Source organism: Sceloporus occidentalis, unplaced genomic scaffold (assembly GCF_023333645.1).
Source record: "Sceloporus occidentalis isolate IW3139 unplaced genomic scaffold, rSceOcc1.0.p SCAF_36, whole genome shotgun sequence".
Lineage (NCBI taxonomy): Eukaryota > Metazoa > Chordata > Lepidosauria > Squamata > Phrynosomatidae > Sceloporus > Sceloporus occidentalis.
In genome coordinates, this window is record NW_028317016.1 from 9,633,753 (window position 1) to 9,658,245 (window position 24,493).

Genomic DNA, 24,493 nt, shown 5'->3' on the forward strand with positions numbered 1-24,493 from the left:
GAAGCTGTCAACATCCTGAACAGTTATTTCATAATTCCACATTGTGACCCATTGTTATCTGGATAGGTTTGAGATTTGGATCGAGAGGTTCTGACGCTCTCCCATTTTCAACGTGTTACAGTTCAGCATTGGGGCTTGCGGATTAGAAAACAAACAATGACAGGGACTCCCCAGTCACCTTTAAATGAATGTTTTCCCCCATGAAAACGGATGGAGGGGTTCATCAAAATTCCTTGATTCCTTGTTCCCCCAGCTCCTTGCCGTCCAGAGGTTCCGTTTGGCCCAATGCTTACCAGATTTCCCTGTTTTTTTTTTTTTACTATTTTTTTTTATATTTGATTATCTAATAGGGTGTTTTTATTTGGGTGCTTTTTATCTTTGTTGATTTAATGTTTTACATAAATATGTTAATGTAGTTCATTTGTGATGTCAAAGAGGCCTGATGTTGTTTCAGTGGATGTGGCTAGAGGCAGACCTTTGTGAGTATTGATAGATGTGTATCTAATTAAGACATTTAGAACAAGAATGATTCATTTTATTTTCACTTTTTTTCTGCAGTTTCTTTATTGTGACTTTTAGGACTGTAGACCACTGTGACTATACATGGGAACTCTCTGAGGTTGACCCAGACTCACCGAGTGCAGCCCTGCTTCCCCTGGTCTCCGGGTTAAGTTTATTCTTTCTCTGAGCAAGATACAGGCGTTTGACCGTGCCCACTCCTTGCCCACTTCCCACTCACACAGTTAATAAAAGCTTACTGAGCCCAGCCTGAATTCATATATAAGAAATAAACCTGTAAGGCATACTTTACCTTTTGCTTTCCCAATTTGTTCCCCATGTAATATTAGGCTGCTTTTGCTTATAATGGCCTCATATGATTTAAACGTGTTTTGAATGATAATTACTCTTCTGAGAATAAATTCTGTTTTTACAAATATTTGTTGTTTTGCACAACCCATTTTTTTTTTTAACTAGCTTAGTGTTTCTATCACTAGGAATGCATACGGATTAGCCAAATTTAAGTCCTTACTGACAAGCATATTACATCCCCATTCAGGAATTTGGTGTTAGTAAATATTTGATGCTGCTTTGTGTTTATATGATGTCATAGACAAAGTCGTTGTAAGCAAGTAAAGACTGTAAGTGAGTTCACAAATGCATCGTAACAAATTCTGCTGGCTGTAGCAGTCAGAGTCACACGGCATTAGCCATTATGTGATATTAGTGCTGGTTTATAGGATGTATTGTAAGATTTGGTATTTAATTAACATTCACATTTTTCTATCTTTGATAAAACACACTCTGTGCCCAGTGAAACTGACAGTACTGATTTCCAGCAGTCACGTCAGGTGGAGAACCAGTTTTCTTTTAGCTACTGGCGGACACATTTTTATCTTTGGCATCCACACACATCACCTTTATCATCCTTGTGTACATTGAGCTAGTTATATGCATTGCCCGATGTGAGGAGCAGTTACAGAAGATGTACTCACATGGCATGTTGTCTCCAGAAAGCATGTCCCATTGTTTCAGATGACCGAATATGCATACTTTTAAGCAGCTTAAATGGCAACGCAAAATTACATTTAGGCAACTCTGTGAACTATTTATTTTGAGTTTTCTTAATTTTTATTTAAACAAAAAAATTTGGCACATGTTTACTGCAGAGCGATTTAAGGTTATTCCCGAGAAGCATGAAAATACCTTCCTATACACAACATTCAGAGCTCCTAGAAAATAAGGACGCGGAAAATGGAATGATTATGGTCCAGAGGACAATTGAGTTGTATCAGTTATAGCTAGAAAATGAAAATCTAGCATTTCATTCAAAATCTCCTGTTTGTGTGTTAAGTTCTGTACCATGATCTCATCCATCTTTGCTTGCCTGCATTGTGTAAATAAACTTTTAATATAGTACCGGAGTAGTCGGAATTCTGGTTGATGTTGAACTGCAGCCCCCCAAGCAGCCCAACCGCTTTGGTGAACTGTTAAAATGCTTTAGGATAATTCACCTTTTATGCGAGTAACACACATCAAGGGTTGTATCTCTCGGCAGAGCACTGAAGTCGTGATCTAGTAAAGGCTGCCTGCCTTTTTGTCATCTTGTCATCTGCCTTGGCAAGAAAATCAAGCTTGTGAACAGGTTTAGAACTGCAATAAGATTCCCAGAGTAAGGCGGACAAAGTAATTGAGAGTTTGAGAACAGTATCACATGGAAACATCTTATTTTCCCTCATAGGTGTGTAGATTGTTGTTGCAGGCTTAGTTCCATGTTGTTTCTAGACCTCTATGCTCATATAATATGCAGAAATGTGTTTACATTCAATTAAAGATACCTGCGTGTGGACAAATAATAATGCAGAAAAAACATATTTATCTAAATATAACAAGACATCTTAATATGTGAAAGACACACCTAAGCATGATTAATGATCCAGGCTACATAACAGTGTGGACAAAATCATATGTAGATGATCTAACGCTCTGAAGAGGTGGATTGACACATCAAATTATTATGTAATCCAAAGGAGTCATTCTTGCACGGTACTGAGCACAAGTTTGGAGAACAAAATGCATTAACCCTTTAAATATGATATCGGGTTTATAACGTGGCCCAGTTGGTGGGAGAACAAATAATATTAGGGGCATGGAAGCAAACCTAGATATTGGTAGTGGAATTCTAGAGCAGTTGGCCTCTACAAGCACATGACACATTTTTATAGTGGTAATGCCTTAAATATGTCAGCTGTTACCAGTGCCGGTCTTTCTTAATGTCGTAAGTCTGTTGGATTTTGGTAAAAGCAAGCATCAATTTGATTTCTGTTTCTGGCCAGTTTTTTGCTTATGTTCCCGAGATAAGATTTGTCTTCCCAAGTGTTTATGGTGGAATGGTTATTAACTCCAAGAAACATTTTGTTTATAGTTCTAGATGCTTTTGTATGATGCAAATAGGCTTCCACTGATTGATCCCACTTATCCATGTTGAGTGTAGACAGGGACTAATTTATTATTGTATTGCAGATGGCTTAGCTGGATGACTTTCTGTTGACTTTCCAAGGAGTTTTTGGATGCTCGTATTTTTAATGCCTTGCATATTGTACAACACGTTGCTGGTCTCTATAAATAAAGCATATTTTTCTTTTAAACCCTTGACATGGCATTGCTCCTGCATTCAGCACTTCACTCCCGCCGCGGTCTGATTGTTTGCTTGGACCTTGCTACTGTCTGCCTGCCGCATGAATAAGCCAGGGGAGTAAAGAATGAAGAATTTGACGGATGCAGAAGGGCAGGACACTGGTAGATGATAGAAAGGCCACCCTGGAAGAGTGTTATACACAGGGAAGCTTGTGCCAGAATGCTTTTTTTTCAGTGTTGTTTGGGCAAGGCTAGCCAGTAAATGTCTTTGGGATCCCTGCCATATGACTTTCTCTCCACAAGAGAAGTTTGTTAGCATTTCATTCTTACGATCCTATTTATAGCTACTAGTTTTCGGGACTTTTTCTGGCCCCTGATGGAATGGCATTGCAAAATTGTATGTAATTATACTGATACTTGCAATAGAGGGTTTAGTAGTGACCGGGAAAATAGGGCATGGTCGGTCCCTGTAACAGTAACAGGGTTAATATAAGGTCCCTGTAGCAATGTTACAGGTGACTATGGCAGTGACAAGGTTTATTAACAGGTCCCTGTAGGGGGTGAGAGGGTTAGTTGAACATTACAGGTCTCTGTAGCAATGAATGGATTAATAGAACATTATTGATCTATTTAGGGTTAATGGAACATTACTGATCACTGTAGGGGGTCACAATTAATAGAAAATTTTCATTCCTCTTGGCAGAGACTGTGTCAAGTAGAAAAACATTATCAGTCCCTGTAGTGAAGAGAGGGTTAATATAACATTAGAAAGCCGTGTTGTGGTGACAGGGAACATTGCTTGCCTTAGCAGCATAATTTTGGTTTCAGTGTCTGTCTTATATGTTTATCTTTTTTACTTTATACTTCCCCTTTATGTTTTGCTTTACTCAAGCTTAGTACATTTATGAAGTCTGACACTGATTAGTTTCTTTGACTTTATTTAGTTTCCTATATTTTTCCATCTCCTTTTTTTTCGAGCTTTTACTTTTTTTCCTGTAAATGTTGGTTCACCTATTTAACTATTGGAATGTTAGAAGTAAATAGGCAATTATGTCTTTAAATGAACGGCTCTGTGGTGCAGTATGGAGTTTCAGAAATTCTGAGTTTGTCTAGTTTATATGAGTATTTAAGTAAGTATGTTTCTATTCTGACGTTTTTAATGAAACCCATCAACCAAATATATGTTATAAAAAGTATACCTTGGAGCATGCTTAACTAATTGGATCATAATGTTGTAATGTTACCTATATCCCCTAACACCATCACACTCAGGGCATGGGCAATGACTACAATATCACTTACTGTCCATTTTAGAATGAATAGGTAGCAAGAAAGTTAACTACAATACAACACTTCCTTCATCTTTGAGATGTTGGGAGTTCCTTTAACTGATTTGCACTAATTTGAAACCAATATGTAATATTTTAAGCTTTTTTTAATGCATCAGGTATAAAAGTCTATAAACAGAAGGGGCAAATATAAAAAGTAGGACAATGTACCAATAGCAAATCATGTTTTTGGGACTTCCTAACCTAGGAATGTTGACCAGATCCACCATGGCTGGTCCAATCATTATCTGCCCTAGCCTAGATATAGAGATGTTAGGGATGGGGCAGGGAAAAAAGCGTGATTGATGGAACAATTATCAAATATGTCTTACACCCGGTTAGCTTAATAGCCCGGGACATCTTCAAGTCAGACCTAGAATGGATCGGTTACTGTGGGACACTTGCCTGTTGTAGATTATTACTGCTTCTTTGTATGTGTAATCAAACTTCATTGAAATACTTGGCAGCGGTATACTTCATTATATGAATCCATAATCAAGTGCTGCTTGGCACCTGTATATGCTACTGTACTCTGTATCCTGGTTACTATCGCAGGATCTTTTGTATATAAATCTCAATGGCTTGAATAGCTTCCACTGAACCCATTCACCCCCCCCCCCCCGGTATTCCTTCAACGTACACAATGGAACATGGCAAGATTCAGAAATAAAATAAAAATTACACAGTACAAATCCTTCTCTAAATATATCCATCTATCTTTAGCCAGTCGTGCAAAAAAAAAATGCATAAGACGTATAAACACAATAAAAACCTAAGAGTCTACATGCATTCAGTTCCATACTTGCAATTAGTATGGTAATGGCAATATGTGCAAGTTGCATAGATAAAATCCTGTACATATGTAAATATTAATGGTTCCAGGTTCCCCTTGAGCTACTGAATTACTAATCTTGAGATATATATATACACAGTAATTGGAGAATTAATGGGAATGGGGTAAGGGTCTATTGTTATAATATGTGACTGAAACTGGTCATTTGGGTTGTACCTGGGCATTTGAAGAAAAGGCTGCCACCATATCTTATTTTATATATATATATATATATAAAGGAGTATTGCTGTTAACTTGACAAAGGTGGGTTGATACACTTGAAAGCTTGTCCTTAAAATGCAATGTTAGGTGTTATCCTATATTGCAGTGATAAATTATTTTCCAGTTTATACTACTGGACTAACACGGCTAACCAAGATTTGTTGCCCGGTACCCATATCCACTCTCGTTCATTCTCATTCATTCGCTCTCTCTCACGTTCTCTAAATGTTTCCGTACCTTCCCTACCTTTATATATATTCTTTTATTGTTGGAGTCATTAAAACTGTTAATGGCTACCATTATCTGTTTCTTATTCCTACAACGAGATGGGGTTTATGTATTGTAGGGCAAAATTTGAAAAGTGGTCTTGTCACCATGGCAACAGATGCAATGGTACAATAAACCTGAGGATTAGGTTGAGTTCTGTAGTGATAAAGCTTTGCACCAGAATCACTTTATAGACATTAAATCGACTCACCTTTTGTTTCCAACTGGCTGCTTGTCATTTAACTGGTACAGTTATTCTGCTGATTTCAACACTTTTGTAGAAAAATTCAACATTAGAAGAATAATTCCTAGTAATGTGAAATTACCAGAAATAATTATTTTTTCATGTATTTAATTTTGCCTCATTCATAATTTTATTGTTAGGAACACTTGTCGTAATACATAGGCAGGTACTGATAAGCTGTTGCCATAGAAACAAACAAGCTTCTTAAAAAAAAATAAAAAAAAATGTTTCCATGTTGGTTTTATGTGACTGAACCCTCGGACAAAAGAATAAAACAACAGACATGCTAAGGTTTTGTTTAGCATACTAGAGCGCCAAGTTAATGTTTTATGAAAGTGGTGGAACAGCATCTTTAATATGATATTTTAGCCGTGCAGTTCAGATTTACACTTATTCTCTCGGACATTGTGGATATACGTGATTTGCTTCTCTCAAATTAGATTCCTTTTGTAAACTGTAGAAGGCAATCTAAGCTGGGCAGACAGTAAGTCGAGATGCATTATTAATCAGTTATTTATTACCTTAAAGGCTTTGCATATACTTTAATCAGTATTAAAAAAAAATCAAAAAAAAATCAGTTTTTTGGGGTTTTTTTCTTTTCAGATCCTCTTTGTCTGTCCAAGCGTGTTTTGCTGTGATCATTGTTTCTATTCTTCCATAGGGAGTTTTTTTTTTTTTTAATCGAGTTTGTGCCTAGACTTGTATACTTTATGTTAATGAAGGATTAGAGAGGGTAGGCGAATAATACAGGATCATGTGACCAAGCTGACATTTATTGGCCATTGAGAACCACGAAAACAAAAAACAGCATACTGGGCTGGCAGATTACAGCTTACAATGCCGCTTTGAAAAATGCACTTTTTTTTTTATAGAATGCCCTCCGGAGCATTTGCAGATGGCATTCTTTCTTTGAACTACCAGGACGCAGACTGGCAGTTGGGTAGAGACAGTCACAAATGCTTTATGGTTTAAAGAAAAAGCATTTAAAAATAGAACGTATGAAGTATTCAAATTGTATGGAGTGGAGCAGTATTTCCTAGCCTCTTACAAATGATTTCCTCCAGCTAGGCACCTAGGTGTTAAACTTATCTTCCAAAAGAACTTCCAATTTAGCTTTCTGCCAAATGCCGTTAAACTCTCAGCCGAGTCTTGTTGAATCCCATGCCTCCAAGGTGTACAAGTATCACAATTTGAGATGGGCTGCACTGAAGTTTTATGATTTATTTTATTTATTATTAATATCCTTATTTCTATTTTTAAGAAAACCAGCAAACTTTACTTATATTAAAAGTAAAGTTTGCACAACCTTTCCCTTAAAGGTTTAAGAGAAAAAAAGCCCCCATTTTTGCCTTTAATTCTTCTCCCTGCTCTTCTTGGTAGAAGCAACTATTGGCAAAAGTACAGGAGCTCGCTGTGTCCAAAAGACGTTCTTGCATCCTGGCTGTCAAGGATAAGAGTTAAAGGGGTTTTTTTCGGGATGTATAAATATGTAATTTTAATTTATGGAAACATTTAATTTTGTGGGTGTAATCATATATAATGGGCTGGCCCAAGGAGCTTCCATGTATAAAGTGGATATAGAGGCAAAAGTGATTATTGTTGGCTTATTCGCATGCACCTACCCAGAATGCATTGTGGTTGTGGCAGCACCATGAGATTTCTGAGTGAAAAACGAGCCTTTTGGTTTGTCTGGTGTCTGTAGATGAGTGTTTAATAATACTTCTACTACATAATTATAAGAATATATATATATATATATTTTCTTATAATTATGTAAGAATATACATATATATGTCTCTTGCATGTGGATTGAATCTGCCTTTTTTTCTACTCAGGTTCATTAATGCGGGATGCTGCATGTCCTTAACAATTAGGGTCATTGCAAAAATACTAGTTGTCCCAATGGAGCGGCACCCCTGTTAACTGGCACAGGATTAATTTTATAGCAGCATGTTGAATGTTCATTCAGAGCAATCTTTTTGGCCAATAGAACTTGTATGTCATTCAGTGCGTATACACGGATTGTTCTCATTAGCGAATGTTGCACAGATTCGCTGACAGAATTAACAACGTAGCTACCAGATGGTACTGTTTCAGAGACAGATGAACATTGAGAACGTGCATCTCTCCTACAAGAATTCCGAAGCTAGTTTGAAGCTAGGTTTTCTGTAAGTCTGCGATTGTCTTACTCCTTATTTATGATATTAAAAAACCTGTCTTGAACCTTCATCGGTTCTGAAGGCAAAAGGAGGTGAGCCTATAACGTATATATGCTTATTAATAGGAGTGATCTGGAAACGTCAATAATGAGGTATTATTGGCAAAGTGAACATGTACAAAGATAGTGTGAACAAAAATATCAAATGTAACAATGTAGCAATGTTATAATGTAATAATAATATTGTGGGGCACCCTAGGGCAAGGTATACCCCAAACACTCCGGAGAATAAGAGCTAGGACACAGGTTAGTGAGGATCACCTTCGGAGTGATTACCAGAAATGAGTTTATTTAATAAAAAAATAATAATAATTCTGTAACATTAGGAAAAAACAATATTTCATCCTACTTGGTTTTATGTATTTGTACCAACCTAGCAGATAACTCAACTGACAATAATTCAAGATCATGCGACTAAACCAACTCGCACAGCTTGCTAATTCACTAAAGTTCAAGCTGCTGTTGAGCTTATTGAGTTGGACATTGCCTCATATCAAGTTGTTGTGGAGTTGCGCTTGACAACTGTTCAGTTGTGTCAGTAGTTGAGCTGTAGGTTCATGCGGTTGTCTAGTCTGTCAGACTTGTTTTCTTAATGGGGTTATGGGTCAGCTCGCCTCCTCCTCTCGATCTATAGTTGATTTTACAAATTGGCACTTGAAAAGTAGAGTTGACTTGGAGCTGAATTGCTCTATTTCAACCATCTGAGCAGTGCTAGAAAAGGAGATTCTACACAAGCCTAAGAAGATTCTACATAACTCAAACATTTTCTGAGTAGACCTACAAATTAGTATTTTTCTCTTTTACTTTTTATGTATTTTTCACTTTTGCACCTGAGCTGTCCTCATGTTCCTAGTAATATCCACAGCCCTCCATTAATCCGTGAATGAATTTTTGCATTTTTTAATTGAAAAACAGAGAAATAATTTGAAATGGATTAAATGAGACTCCGAGGAGATTTCTGAAGATATATGTAAACATTTTAAGAATTTTTTTTTTATAATCTTGAAGCCATACACATCAGTCTGTTATTGCGATTAAACTCTATACTTATGAGTAGATGGCTTGCTCCCAGTATGTAGCAGAAAACACTGGAAAATATTCATTAATTACCACATGACCCCTCAGAGGCAGACATTTTGTCAGATTTCTGAAGCTTACCATCTGCATGAACTCTATCACTTTGGAATCTGTAGTCAAATAGACTGTAATAATCCTGAGAGCATGGGCTCAGAGCTATACTTTGAAGAATCCCACATGAATTGAACTTTGTCTCCATCCAGCATCTGGCAGGATTGGAAGATTCTTGGAAGCCGCTTAAGATGTCCCCTACTATATCCTTTTCATTGAGTTTGTGACCTTATAGCCACATAATAAGTTAGCAGTAGGCTGGAAGTCAATGTCATACAACATTTAAGGCCATACGCTGTAAATGGTGAGCCATTCATTTGATAAATTGTACAGTTCAATTCATTTAAGTCCTGACAATTTTAATAACCGGTTTCGTCCTTAATGGAAGCCACCAAATAACAAATCTTAAAAATCTAACTTTTAAGCATTAAAAATATTTGAATGGCCCCTACATGCCAACAGAATAGCATTTCTCACCTCCTCTTTCTACGTTTCTCCATAATTTGGGTCCAAAAAGTGAGATCCTTGCTGCTCAGTATGGGCGCTTGTAGGTTTTCTCCAGTTTTTTAGACACGCATTGGAGTACCTGTCAGTGTCTTACACTTTCTAATTGACCTATACTCATAATCTGAAATTCCTGCACTGTTGTTGGATTTTGCATATGAAACTAGCCTTACAAAATGAATAGTGTATCACGGCAGTCCTGTGTTGACACTATAACACAGAGAGTGTGGGATTGTTTTATATATAACTTTGGTTTGCATCCAGCCTATATCTTCTTACAAACAATACTCCACTTTGTCTCCCTGTGTCTTTAGGGGCTTTTGGCTGATTAGCTGGGATTGACCACAAATATTCACTTACTCATTCCTTCCTCGTTCCCATAGCTTTCCTCTTAACAAGGGGAGGACCCTCTACCAGAAAGATGTTGATTGTCTCCAGTTTAATATGAAAAAGGTGATAACTCATAAGCACATTTTATTTGCAGCCACAATGGCTTACTCAAGTGTGAAAACCGTTACAATTGTATTAACTAACCCAATAAATACAAACATATGCTACGTTAATAACGCATGCATTTATGCATATTTGTATTGTGGCATTGTGAAGTCAATTCCGCAGATGTTTTTATACTTAAGAGTTGAAGCCTGGAAATATTTTTGTGCCTGCTTGAATACATTTGCATTAAAAAAAAATCAGTCTGTTAATTGCTCCAAACGAGAACATGGAGTCTATTAAACCAGCTATTGTTTTTCAAAATATGTGAAAATTTGATCATATTTTAACTTGGTGAGTGTATTTATTTATTTATTAATTGTGTTGGATTTATATTTTTTCCAACAAAAAATGCCTTATAAAGACAGTATATATTGCCACTTTCCCTTTAATGCCCAATAGTTACAAGAAGAAATTGGGGTCTTGCTTTTTATTAAACTGTATTTATTTATCTTTAGATACAGATGACCTTCATTTTGATGTATTTCCTTAAGAAAGAGTACATTTCACATTGCGTAATGTTGGGCTGAGCACATTGCTATCTCCCATAGAGTTAAAATGCGGATGGTGTCCCAGAATGACAAAATACAGCCAGATTTTGGTTTTTCCTGCATGCGGAGTAAGCATGTTGGCGGCAAAATGGCCTTTGATATGGGAGAGGTTTCTTTGTAGCTCTGTTACTAGAGATAAGTGAAGGTATAGCTGTATGGAACTCCTTATCAGTCACACACCTGAGGAGAACACCAGATGCTCCATATACAGACTATAAAAAAAGATGAACGTTCCGCAAAGAATCATACATTTTACTAAAAGGTGTGTCTTGCGTGTTTGTTCAAGGATAGATTAAAATATTACGAGTATAAACTATCATACAGGAGTGGATGGTTGACATTGAAGATGCTAAACATTAGCTGAATAGCATATTAAGCAAATTAACCATTTTATTCTTTCCTCTGAAGATTTAATCACTTAGAGGCAACATGGAGCCCTTTCTGTTCATATGTCAACAACCTATCAGTACCTAACTGAGCATTCCCTGAAAATTTAGATTAGGTGGAACGACAACTTTATAAAGGAGCGTAGAATCATCCATCCATTTCCTAGAAGTTTATAATCTCGAAAACAGAAATCCTCGGATCTGTCCCCTTTTATGAGAAATGCTATTCTATCGCCTTGCGGCTCTTTTTTTTTGAGTAGTGGGCACGCCAAACAACAAAGGATCTAAAAAAGGGCTTCATCTAGAAAGGAATTCCATGCTGCTGTGATGTTCATGAATCATTTGGTTGTAATATAACATTTTGGTGGTGGTTCTAGTCATGCCGTTGATATGGTCTACTCTGCCTCTGATATGACTTAGCTTAAAGAACATTTCTCCTTTGATCTGTTCTTCCTCTTTGGGTTTATTTGGGCTACCTGCTGTAATATCTTAAACCTTACTTGGTCTTTCTTTCTATTGTAACAGCCATATATGTATCTGATGCATAACTACGCTCACCTGGCAGTGCCACACACTCTAGCTGTTGGCAACACTTATTCAGATAGATGCTGGCTTTCATGTACCAGGGCAGCCCTGTCATCACCAGCCTGGCTTCAGTTTTGGTTTAAGATCTTTCCTTCCTCGATATTTCTCTTTTTTTTTTTTAGGAGTTTTCTGGGTATGAGTGTATCAGAGTGTTTCACAGCCCCAAAAATTATAATAATGTGTCTAGAAACAGCAGACAATGTGTTCATAAATTAATCTGAGTAAATAAAATATGTTATTTTTCTTCTAAATACCTTAATTGGTCACAAATTCACTGCCATAGCCACACACCCTGAAACATCTTTGGCCGACTTTGGCCCTTTGAAATATTGGCATGTACCACAATTATGCATTGACGGTTTGTGACCATGTGCACTCAGATATAGAAAAGACAATGTATTTGTTAGATCACGTTATTGCATTCACAGCACTATAATGTATTACCATTGCCGTACATTCATACAGTCCCTACTGTATTTGTCCGTTTGGGTAGGGAGTGCCACAAACACCTGCCGTCCCTTATCTTATCAGCTCGGTAATATAAATTCCCTAAGCACATGACAGAGAATGGGAACAAGAGCAGAACTCATTCTCATTAAGTGATTGCTGGGAAATCAAAAGCATGCGATATTTTTTATTCAGGTTGGTGTAATTAATGTCGTTTCCTGTTATTTATACTGTTAATTAAAGAATGGTTGTTCAGATTTTACAGAGCACAGGGTTCCTCATAGGTCAAATTAGGTCAACCAGTAGCTGTTTTTGTACTATAGTATGACCGTTGCAGTTGATTCAATAATGTATGATAACTTGTCTATATAGACAGTTATTATAGTGTGTTATATATTAACTACTCTTTACTGGTTTCATTATATTATTTTTTATTTTCACTTGACTCCTATGGAGAGACATTTGAAGGACACGGCGTTTTGAATCCCTGGCTTTACCCAGTGACAGTGAAAACAATTTTCTGTTCTTTCACAGCCTTATCACGGAATGCAGAAGAAAGTCATGTCTATAGATGAAGAAAATAAGCTAATCCAGTTCTTCATTGTTTCTCTTATCACTTGTAGCGCAACCTGCCAGGCATTTCGGTGGATAAAGACTTACCTCCGTAAACGTGTTGACATTTCTCTTTCTCTCTGTTTCACCGTACTTTACACAAATTTAAAGCCTTTGACTTTTTAAAGGTTTTGAGTCAAGAACCATACATTAATTATAATTTAATAAAAAACTTTTGTGCTGCTATGGAACCAGGTTTTTCTTCCACTTTACTTACATGACTAGAGCCCACGCTTAACCAGACACATGGGGAAAAAAAGGGCAGTAAAAAATCAATCGGTAATTAATTATTTTGAGACACATGGAATTAAAAGCAATTGTGTTCTTTATTGAACAATTTCTATTCATGAATAATTATTCCTTCCTTTTCCTAGGCATTCTATCCAAATTCCAAACAGGCTTGGGCAAAATATTAATAGAAGGGGAAACTAAAACACTTCTCTAATCTCCAGATTGTAAACTTGCTGTCAATTCTAGTTTTGTCATACCCTTTGAATGTATTATTATTATTTATTGTGTTATATAGCGCCATCATATTCCATAGTGCTGTATGGCTATATTATAAGAAGCGCTGCGTAAATTGTTGGCGCTATATAATTAAAAGTCAATCATGGTAATAACACCGCACATAAAGAGCATGTACAAATCAATGAGATTTTTTAAGTCGCCGTATAATGTACTGTTTCAACTGTACATTATACAGGGCCATCTCAGGGACGGCACTTTATAGCGCATAGTAGATTAAAGGAGTCGAAACCCCTCAACCTTCCCATGAACTCCCACTTTAATGAATAAAGCCTTCAGATCATGCCAATATCTAGCCAAACCTTTGTTGTAGTGGAAAATGTCTTTATTTTTTTGATCTTTCTAAAAGGCCAGTGAACAATAAGCAGTACAGACCTGAATGCCAGCGCGTTACTTGTACATTACTCACATAACCTCATATTGTAGCATTTATTTATTTTTTCTTATCGGCGATAGCGCGCTGTGGGATAACGTGAATAACTCACTGTTACATATATCAGCCTGTTCGTTTATTAAATCCTTTATGTGACCGGATAGATGAAATGTGTATTATGTCTGTGTTTTATGTTTTGTTTTAATCTCTGATTTTCTTCTTTTCTTCTTGACCTTATATGAGAGTTCTGCTTAAGCTCTAGCTGAATGGTACTGAGCTTTGCAGCGTACATTCCGAAATAGTCCAGTGGTCCCCCAGCCCCCTCCCTGCCTGTCTCCAGCCGCTTTTAGATGTGTGTCGAGCTAAATATACCAAGTCCACCAACTGTCCATAAGAAGCTGCGTCTGTCTGCACTTTGAGTAACTGTGCACTATCCGGGTGCCCCAAAATTAGAGTGCTTGTGACAGCAGACAATAACTCTTCCTGTTGGTCGTGCCATTTAGCAACAGACACCAGATACATGAGAATACTTTAACATGTCAACCGTCAGTGTCTTCCCTGTCAATGAAGGAATACATATCTTGACGGTCCTTAAAGGTGAGGGTATAGAAATGCTATTGTATGAATACTTGTAATCTAGTGGATGTTCTGTAGAACTTTATGGACTATGACTCTCATAAGCCGTAGCCTGTCGTTGTCCAGTGACGGGTTAGGATTGGTGGACTCTCAGAAACATGTCAGGTGTACATTTAAATTGCAGCATTACATCCTATATGAAATTTAAAAAAAAACAAACATTTTTTTTTTAACTTGGGTTGGATGATAGTTTTGAATCAAATGGAAATATGCATTGGTTGTTTTTCCCTTATGGGGGATACAGAAAAAAACGACTTAGATTCTTTAGATTTAATGACGTATTTTTTGGCATCTTGAACATCCCTTAACACCCCTTTAGCTCCACCGAGCTAGCGTAGCTTGGCTTATAACCTTGTATCTTCTATCCTCCTGGGTCCAGATGTGATAAGAAAAGCCTTCCATTTGGAGAAAAGCCACCGGAACCTTCAGTTCCTGTGTTATTTTAGGAACTCTATACACAAAGATACTTCCATCTTAAAAAAACAAACAAAAGTGAGTCCTCCCTCCAAAGATTTCTCTTACATACTGTAAGTAAATCTGGGATCTAGAGATGCTCACTGGTAAGTTGGTATAGGCCACCATTCTAAGAATTGGACATTGGAGTCATTTTGTGTTGAAATGACCTTTCAGTGGACATTATCATGTGTTTTCCCCCATGTTGAATGAAACAAAGGGCTCATAGCCCTATACAGATATTCATGTTATCCTTTGTTAAATCAACATTTATTTTTTTTTAAAAGGAGAGAAAACCAGACAGTTTTTTCATGGTTGACATTTTTCATTGGATTTGGAAATGCTTTTTTTCCATTCAGATGTGCTCATCACAACTATCTACTGTATGAACGATGCTTTTCTGTGTAGAGCTTCCGAGGTTATTGTCATGGTAACTTTTCATGTGCTAATTTCATAGTGATGTAAGAGGTTAAAGGGTTAACATTTTCCAGCACTGCGGAAAAGGAAGGAAGTTAAAGCGCTGATGAACGGCACGTAACTTCCAATTTGGTTGATTTACACTACCTGTCGTCTTTTACATTTCAGCCAAACATACAGTCCTGTGATTGAAAACAAATTCATAATGTATTGTAGGAAACGCTCCACACATACTTCTACTCAGAAAATAACAGTTTATTTTCCTCCGGATGATCTAAATAGGAAAGTAAACCCCCCACTACCTTTAACCATTAAACTATCTGTGGGATTATTCCTGGGAAAGGGAGTGATCAATGCATTGTGTCCTAGGCCACCAGCTCTTTTTTAAAGAGTTAAATGACTTTGTATTTCCAAGCTTGTGTGCTTTTGCAGGTTCTGTTATTGTTATTACATGTATCTTGTATTGTAATTGTATGCATGCAATAAACCCCTCTGTTTTCTTTGTGCAGACACAAACCATCACAGTCGTCCTGTGGCCAGTAGACCTTGCTACACATTTCTTCACTGTGGTCAGGAGCGAAGACTTGTCCTCTCCCGTACCGAGTCTCCACGATTTCATAGCCAAGCCAAGGGTAAAAATATCCGACTTGACACCCATGGGAGAAAAGCCATACGGCGCAACAGCTTTTGCAATGGAATCACTTTTACCAGTCGACCCATCCATCTCTACGAAAAAGTACGGCTAAAGCTTGTATCTGTGCACCATGGCTGGAGCGGGGCATTACGTTTTGGATTCACCATACATGACCCTTCACAGATGAAGGCAGAAGACATACCCAAATATGCATGCCCAGATTTAGTTACCCGACCTGGGTATTGGGCCAAAGCTTTGCCGGAGAGGTTTGCGCAGAGGGACAATATCTTAGCATTTTGGGTAGATCGACATGGAAGGGTCTTTTACAGTATCAACGATGAGGAACCCATATTGTTTCATTGCGGTGTTAAAGTCTCTAGCCCCCTGTGGGCCCTCATTGATGTGTATGGCATTACCCAGGAAGTACAAATACTAGGTAAGGCTCTAATTTATGCCAGTACCATCTATTTAGTGTATGTGTATGTTTGTGTTTTCTTTATGTTCTTTGTGCTCATTGATTTCAAGCAATGTTTACTTGTAGCAAGAAAAAAGAGCGGCAGAGAGAGCAGGAAAGGAGGAAAGCGAGGAGAACGGGGAGGAGAGAGGTAAAGGGAAAGAACAAAGAAAGGGAGAGAGAAAGAGAAAAGGGTGCATCATTTATGTGTCAGGCATATACGCTAGTAACGTCAATGCACAGAATAAAATAAGAACACGACCCTGCAACGTTAGACATAACCTTCTTGAAATGATCGTTTAAAATGCTGTGAATATTTAGCTTACAGGCTGACCCCAAAACTTTGCAATGTTGAACGTCAGTCTAGAGAAAACTCATGACAACTATAAAGGTCAGACCGACGTTGGCTTGCTGCCTATGCTTCACCATTTTCTGACTACCTGTGAATTAATGCTTACAAGTGCAGTTTGAGAACGATCAGATACTGAATTAGTCATTTGAAGTATCTGATATTGTGTATGTGCTAATGGTTTAATGATGAATTGTGTACCTATATGGCAAACTTACTGTAAGCGGAACATATTTGAATTACAGACTCAAGTGTCCTATTTGATGCATGTTGCAAGGGGCTTCTTTGACTTATTTAGTGTAATTGCCCTAGGGAACGAGTAAATGCATCATTTTATTGCGGTTCTTTAGCTAGCCCCCCCTCCACCGTTCCAGACATCATTTGTACTGCCTACTGTGTATCTCCTACAAGAGTCTCTTAAGGGCCTCTTGCATTGCATTCCTCTGTTATCCGACAGGGTTTTTAGAAAGTCCAGCACTTGACCCTCCAGAGAAACTCCAGCTTCCCCTCTTATCTGTAAATACAGGAGTGCTCTAATTCACTTTTAAAGATCTTGGAAACTTCCAGCCATTTGAAAAAACAGACCAACAAATTAGCTCATTTAGACAAGAGACTGGATCATATGGGCTTTGATCTATGCACGCTGCTGGCAGGGTCAGGTGTCAGGTAACGCCCATCCTAGTAAATGTCTTAGTTTAGGAAGTTGACTTTGCTGCCCTGAGCTGCTTCATGGGGCATTCAGGGTATTTTCCCTGTACTTGGTGTTTATGGCACCGAAAGGCTCTATAGATTGCTACATCTTGAATTGTATCTCAGCTGTTATACACTAACTATAAAACAAAATGTAGCTTTGACCCGATGTTTGGAATCGGCATTTTAGATATATCTTTATGTACTCTTCCATTGAGTCATAACAAAATTGTCATTATAAATCTCCCTTAACATTTAAAAAAAATAAAAACCTGCAAAGCAATTAACTTTATGGTAGATTTTGGTATGGCATATCTTGACATTTACAACTTGTTTTCTTTAAACATTTTATTCTAGGCAATGTATAGAAAGACTACAGTTTGAAATAAATGTCTTGGAAACCCTTTAAAGGCTCCAAGCGGCACGGTAACCTTTACGTACAATTTGTACAAAACAATGCGTACAAAAGGCTCATGGTAATTATTCTTGGGGGTTTTAACAGTATAGCATCCCTAGTCTACCCAGCGATTGCATATAGAATGAAATACCCCACATATGCTAGTGTTGCTTAGAATAGATGACATGAAATACGCCAGAGGAGTTCACTACGACTCCAGTCCAAGTGGTTGGTATGGGGATGTGAGTTTGCATACCACGCTGCGCGGAGGGCTGTAAAACACCAGTAGCTTTCTGTTATGGTGGATTATCTTGTCCCTTTTGAAACCACTAATGTCATCTGAGACTCGCTGTTGGAGTAGTGTCACTGGCCCTAAATAGGAACAGTAAAATTGCTGATTCTATATGTGTCTTCCCACTTGAGTATCACAAAGTCTTAAGAGGTCGGATGAAAACCCTTAATCCTGCACCCAATATTACGTGTTATGTTTATCATGTCTCAAGGCTATGTCGTCATTCAGATTACAGGTACTTTGAAAAATTCTCTGCAACCATTGTCATCCACTTTTTTTTTTTTTTGACAAATACATTAGCTTATCGCATTGCCTGTTATGGAAAAGTCCCAACATGAAACTAGTGTCTGCGTGTGTATTTATGTATAAAGGGTGGGGAAAACTATTTGCGTGCCCCTATATCTGCCATATATCAGAAGCGTTCAAAGAGGTTAGAATGATTTTGTCCTAGAAGGCCTTCTATAAATGAACGAGACATAGGCATATTTCTTATACATGCATTACTCATCAGACTAAAATCGCGTTTCTCCACAACTCATTCACAAAAAAGCAGCAGGGGCCACATTACTCCAGGGATAAGAGTGATGGACTGTGTAGGGCAGGTTGTGGCACTGTACACTTTTTTTCTATATTTAGGTTGTTGGGAAGTGAAGTTTTTTTTTTTTCTATGTGTTTCAATTGGGTACAATGTGTTTTGTTTTTTACTTTTTTCACATTTTTTACTTTTTTGTTTATTTCCCAACTATTTTTTAATTTTGTATTATTCATCATTGTTCATCTCTCTTTTGAATATCGAGTGGTTTTATTGAACGTAATAAAATTTTCGGTTTAGTAGGAGGAGCGGAAAAGGGAAAGGAGAGGGAGATGAGACAAGAGATAAAGGATAGGAGAGAGAAGGAAGAGGCACATGAGGAAAGATAAAAGGCATGGAAGAAAAGAGAGAGGAGAGAGAAAGGAAATGAAAGAATACAGTAAAGAGAGAAGAAGAGAGATAAGAGAAAGGAGGTGAGGCAAGAGCAGAAATGCGGAGATAAGAGCAAAAAGGGAGGAAAGAAGAGAAAGGTGCATCCTTAACTAGCATATACCTACATCAGAAAAATAACAAATATACCTGCAAAACCTGTTTTAGCGTTGACAGTGTCAGTTACCCTTGGATCTGTACTGACTCAGCCATTGTTCATCTCCTCAGTCTAAAAATCCCTCGTCACAGGTACACTTCAACATTCCTCTCGCACTTGCACAGCACATCACCTCTCCCACACACACCCTCTCTTCTTGTCCTTATTATTGTTCATTGTTTTATATAGCGCCATCATATTCCTTCCTTCACATGCTTTTCCTGGACATAACAAGGTAAATCTTGAACAGGGACACCCGCTTTAATTCCGGGACAAGTGGACACAGCAGGAAGAGAATACATGGGCTTACGTTTGGGCACTCAGGCACTGTCTGTGCAATGGCGCTAATACAGCAATTGGTTCGGACTCCTGCCGAGAGGAGACCAAGATGGACTACTCCTTCAGCGGCTCTGAGCACCACCGCCAGTCAGATGCAGTCTGCACAGTGTATGCCAATGACATGTAAATCAGCCTTCTTGCAGTTAGATGCTTTAGCCACTGGAGGCCAGTGTTATTGCATCACGGCTACTAATTGCACTTAGCCATGCAACATCAAAACATGAAGTTCTTTGCTGTAATTATACCCCTCCGTGGCATAAATGGTCACAGAAACATGTATCGTAGAAGCTGTAACTGTCTCTTTAAAAAGGGAGAGTAAAAAATGCTTATTAAATGACAAAAAAGCACAGAATATTTGTACAAAGGCTTTGAAATAGAACAGAGCTAATGGTATGAAATTTCCCAGGATTCAAACCATCGTTCATAGAACACAAACCATGCGTGACAGAAGTTGTGACGTCCCAAATTCAAATAATACTTTCTTGATGCAATCTTATAACGAATCCGTCTTTTAAATGTATGTTTTCATGTTGGCTGTATATTTATTTTGCGGTTATTGTGACATTATTGCTTTGGCGTTTGTTTATGAAGTAGCTTGATATTTTAAGTTCAGTTTTTCTCTGCTAGTACTGTTTACACAAGTCCACTGTCCTTTTATAAATCAGCGCAAACGCCTGGCCATAAAAGGCTGTTTGAAAAAAAGGTGGGTCTGAAAGAGCATACTTACACTATCTCCATAGATAGGCCTGGGTTTGCTATGTGATTACTGAGTATTCCAATGTGCCCCCCACCATCTTTGTCATAGGGGAAAAAGGAAAAATCCACTTATTTTTAGTACTATTATTTATTATTAATAATGTGTTTTACTTATATAGCGCCAACAATTTACGCAACGCTTCTTACAGTCCATACATTCAAGGGGTATGACGAAACTAGAATTGACAGACCAAGACAAACCCATACATTAGGTAACGAGGGCCCTGCCTGAAAGCTTACAAAGAACTACTGATACTGTGTCCTGAAGATCACTTCTCTAAGACACCACACCGCCCTCTTATTTGTTATGTCATACATGTCTGTCACTGACTGCTTTGACGCATCATTTTGCTGGCGCCTTGTTCCCATACTATTATTATTTGCATCCCTTTTAGTTATCTCAATTATTGTCTTTCTGTTACAAAAAAACCCTATTTTATCTGCCAGCCCAAAGAAAAAGATTTCTAATCAAGGCATCTTGTCCTTTTGTTTGCTGTTCTATTTTCTTCACGGACAACAAAAAAGGATATTAATATTCTACATAATTGGTGTAGGGTTTGGAACCAGAGGTATTTCGGTCAACTTATGATGTGGAAATCTCTCTATCCCTCTTTCCTTTCCTGATGTCCTTTTTCCTGGGAGGTCAAAATGTTTGATGTTCAACATATCTAAATGTCACAAAATATGTAGATAAACACCATACTATGTGTTCATAAATTAATTGCTTAAAAAATACATTCTTGATATTTGGGTGCACAGCCACATTTGTTATCCGCATGTTTAATAGTGTCCGATTGCACCTGTTCTGATATACTGCTAGAAACTGAGGTTCAAAATCATCATGTGTTTTTTGTTTTTTTTTTCTTTTCAAAATTTCTTACAGATAGCATGTTTGCTGAGACCATGCTGCCTGGCCGCCTCACCAGTCCTCGCCTAAGCACATGCTTACCCCAAACCAGCCATGATTCTGCCAACTTCAACAACAATGAACTGGAGAATAACCAGGTGGTAGCCAAAATCGCCAACTTGAACTTGGGTCGCCGGTCATCTCAGACAGATAACCACACCATCCCTTGTTGCCCAAACAGACGGCAGCGTGCACAGGGTATGCCCACATTACTAGACATGGAAATGCATTTTCATACCACTAGAGGCTCAGATATCACCCTGTCCCCAGACCGATCAGTGGCATATACCAACTGGCAAGAGAGCAACAGGACTATAGTGTTCACAGAAAGACCAGTGCACATTGGCGAGACTTTGTTTTTGGAGACAGGCCAATTGCCACTCCCTTACTACGGCTCCCTGTCTTTTGGCATAACCTCTTGTGATCCAGGTACATTACGGACCTATGAACTCCCATCCAACCCCGATTACCTTTTGGACAGAAAGGAGTATTGGGTGGTTCAACAGGGTTTGCTTACCCTTAGTTATGGAGATATCCATAGCTTTTCATTTCTGCCTAATGGTGAGATTCATCACGGCATCAATGGTAACAGCAGGGGGATGCTAATGTGTGTGGACTCGTCCCAGCCACTTTGGGTGTTTTTCACCATCCACGGGATTGTCAATCAACTGAGACTTATGGGTAGGTTGAATTTAATCTTATTCATACAATTAAAGCTGTAATAGGTAAAATATATATATTTTTTTAATTTGTAAATTCAGACTCCACCAATAGAGACCAAGAACATATCAGTGGCCTTCAACTATACAGTACTGTTATAGGGTTATATATGGTTGTGGGCTCCAACTATGGCTATCAAATTGTTAGATGGACAAACCAAGTGCTTGTTGGAGACTCACATTCACTATGTTTCTGCTGATGATTTAGGAAGTTTAGGTAATTTAAATTGTTTCTGATGCTTACCGGAGAAAACTCAAGAGGTACCATCCCTTGGGGTGTGCGCTTTGCTGTGATCTATTGGGTACCTATTAATTACTTGGACTTGGACTAAATTATCCAATGAAGGAATTAGTTCATGCGCTCTGTAAATGGAGTATATATTGTCAAAGTCCTGCAAGCCCCTTGGTAATTGCTTTACATAATTATTTGATAGAAAATGATAAAGTGGCGTTAGATAACATCGAAAAATGGCATACAACTAAAATTAGTGATAGATGTGAACTGTTCAACTTTGTTTTGATGAGGAAATTCTTCCCGTCATATACATTAATGTTAAATGTAAAAAGTATAAATCAGCCTTAATCAGATCACATATGTTACCGTGCTTTCCTGTGAGAAGCATGTTGTCATTGAATAGGAACGGCAATTGTGGTTTTTAGTTTCTGTTCCTGTGAAAAATGCCTGGAGTCCAAATGTGTTTCCCAAGACCTTCACATAGATTATGTGCCCTGCGTCTGTACGAGTGTCTCGAGTCTGGGGAAATCTCTCTCTGTGGGGGATGTCGCGCAGTGTGGGATGTGATCTGCTCCTGGCAGCCACTGGGCCGCGTGTGTGGGAACAAACACTATAGCGGGTTTTGAAAATGCTAGTGTAGCCACTGCTTGTCTGTGAATGTCCATCAAGAATAGCTGCTGTGGGGTCATCTCCCACCACACACATCCTGTTAATGGGAATTGCATTCCAACAGATATTTCCCAAAATACTCAACAAATCTCAAGAGACAAGTAGCCATGGCTCTTAGAATGTTAAATCTTGCACCTACATTTTAATTGTGATCCCAATGGGTGTACTTTCTGACTCCTAACAGTACCAGATTGTCTTGCAGATTTGTCTGCCTGGCTCCTAACTTCTACTCAACTCTGTCCTATCCAGCCCCGCTTTGGATAGGTAAATCAGTTCGTTTTCTGGCTACTGGGACAACTACCACCTCCTTTTGTGGTTAAAGTCAGCCATGGGCTAGATAAGTATTATGGAAGTAGAAGTTATAGTAGTGGAGTTACCTGTGAGCTTTTCCAAGTTAGACTTGATAAATAAATATGATGTACAGAAATGCTATGTTATACATCCTGTTCACATTACATATTTGTTTTCCCCCAAAGCCCTTTAAGTGAATTTGTATACAAAAAGGGCTTAAAACACTATATGTATTTGTCAGAGCGTTGTTGTTGTAGTTATTTGTTATAATTGATAAAATAATGTCCCTCCTCCAAGAACAAGAAATTATTCTTCATTTGCCAGAACAGAACTGATATAAACCTAGGCGTTAACAGGGCCACATGTATAATCATAGAAGCATAAAGGGCAACCTGTTCTTCTGTTCTGCACTTATATTTTCTTAATTTTAACTTTAAGTTATAATTTTACATAAATATAAAGGTGTTTTTTGATTGGGTAAATAGATAATTGGTCTAATGTTAACCCGCTCAATATCCCTACATTCCTCGAAATAAAAGAATTATAATATTTGGACATTATGTGGCAGCTCCTTATTAACCCCTTGGGTTAATAACATGTTTCCCTTTTTTTTCTCCCCCAGGCATCGTACAATCTAGTGTTCTTTCCCCATCTGGTTCACCAAGTGGTTCCCAGTATGACAGTGATTCAGATATGGCCTTCAGTGTAAACCGATCATCTTCAGCCTCTGAGTCTTCCCTTGGTAAGTTAAAGGCACTGGAATTAACAAATACTGACAACAAATGACTGTTTATGCCGTGGATATAATAAGTTCAATGAGAAAGACATAATGAGGCTTAAATATTTACTTGCCTTCCGTCGTCTTTTGTCCATTCTAATCTATAAGCTTTATATTGGTATATAGTTGTTACACAATTTCAAATGAGACTTCCCTGTCTTTTCCAAGGACTTCTCTGCACAGGTGCTCTCTAAAAGGTTTTGTATAAAAAGTGATATGTCCTCGATTCTTGCTTCCTTTATCCACCGTGGATGTCTAAAGCTGCAATTCCACTCAAAGTTTTAGTTGGGAGTAATTTTACCTTTGCATTGTGTGGTAAATGATGCATAGACCTTTAGTTCTCACTCACTAAAGTTGCCAAGATGTATCTACCTAAACAAAAGGGCAGTTTTAAGTATTATCAAAAATTGGAGGAATTAAGGTGAGATCCATTTTAGTTTTCATGTGGCTTAAACATTAAGAAGAGACATCCCAGGTTGTGATCTTGAAGAACACCCTTGAGTAGCACCT

The 24,493-nt window shown here is 37.9% G+C and overlaps 1 protein-coding gene across 1 annotated transcript in view; it reads left to right on the forward strand.

The window, feature by feature from the left end:
• The window catches only part of LOC149297926 (E3 ubiquitin-protein ligase NEURL1B-like), a 44,375-nt gene that overhangs the window by 19,536 nt on the left and 346 nt on the right, over positions 1-24,493 (forward strand). The window contains exons 2-5 of the mRNA XM_089488089.1: positions 12,874-13,003; positions 15,865-16,425; positions 21,268-21,972; positions 23,828-23,947. Coding sequence (XP_089344215.1) covers positions 12,874-13,003; positions 15,865-16,425; positions 21,268-21,972; positions 23,828-23,947 — 1,516 coding nt within the window. The remainder of the gene's footprint in view (positions 1-12,873; positions 13,004-15,864; positions 16,426-21,267; positions 21,973-23,827; positions 23,948-24,493) is intronic.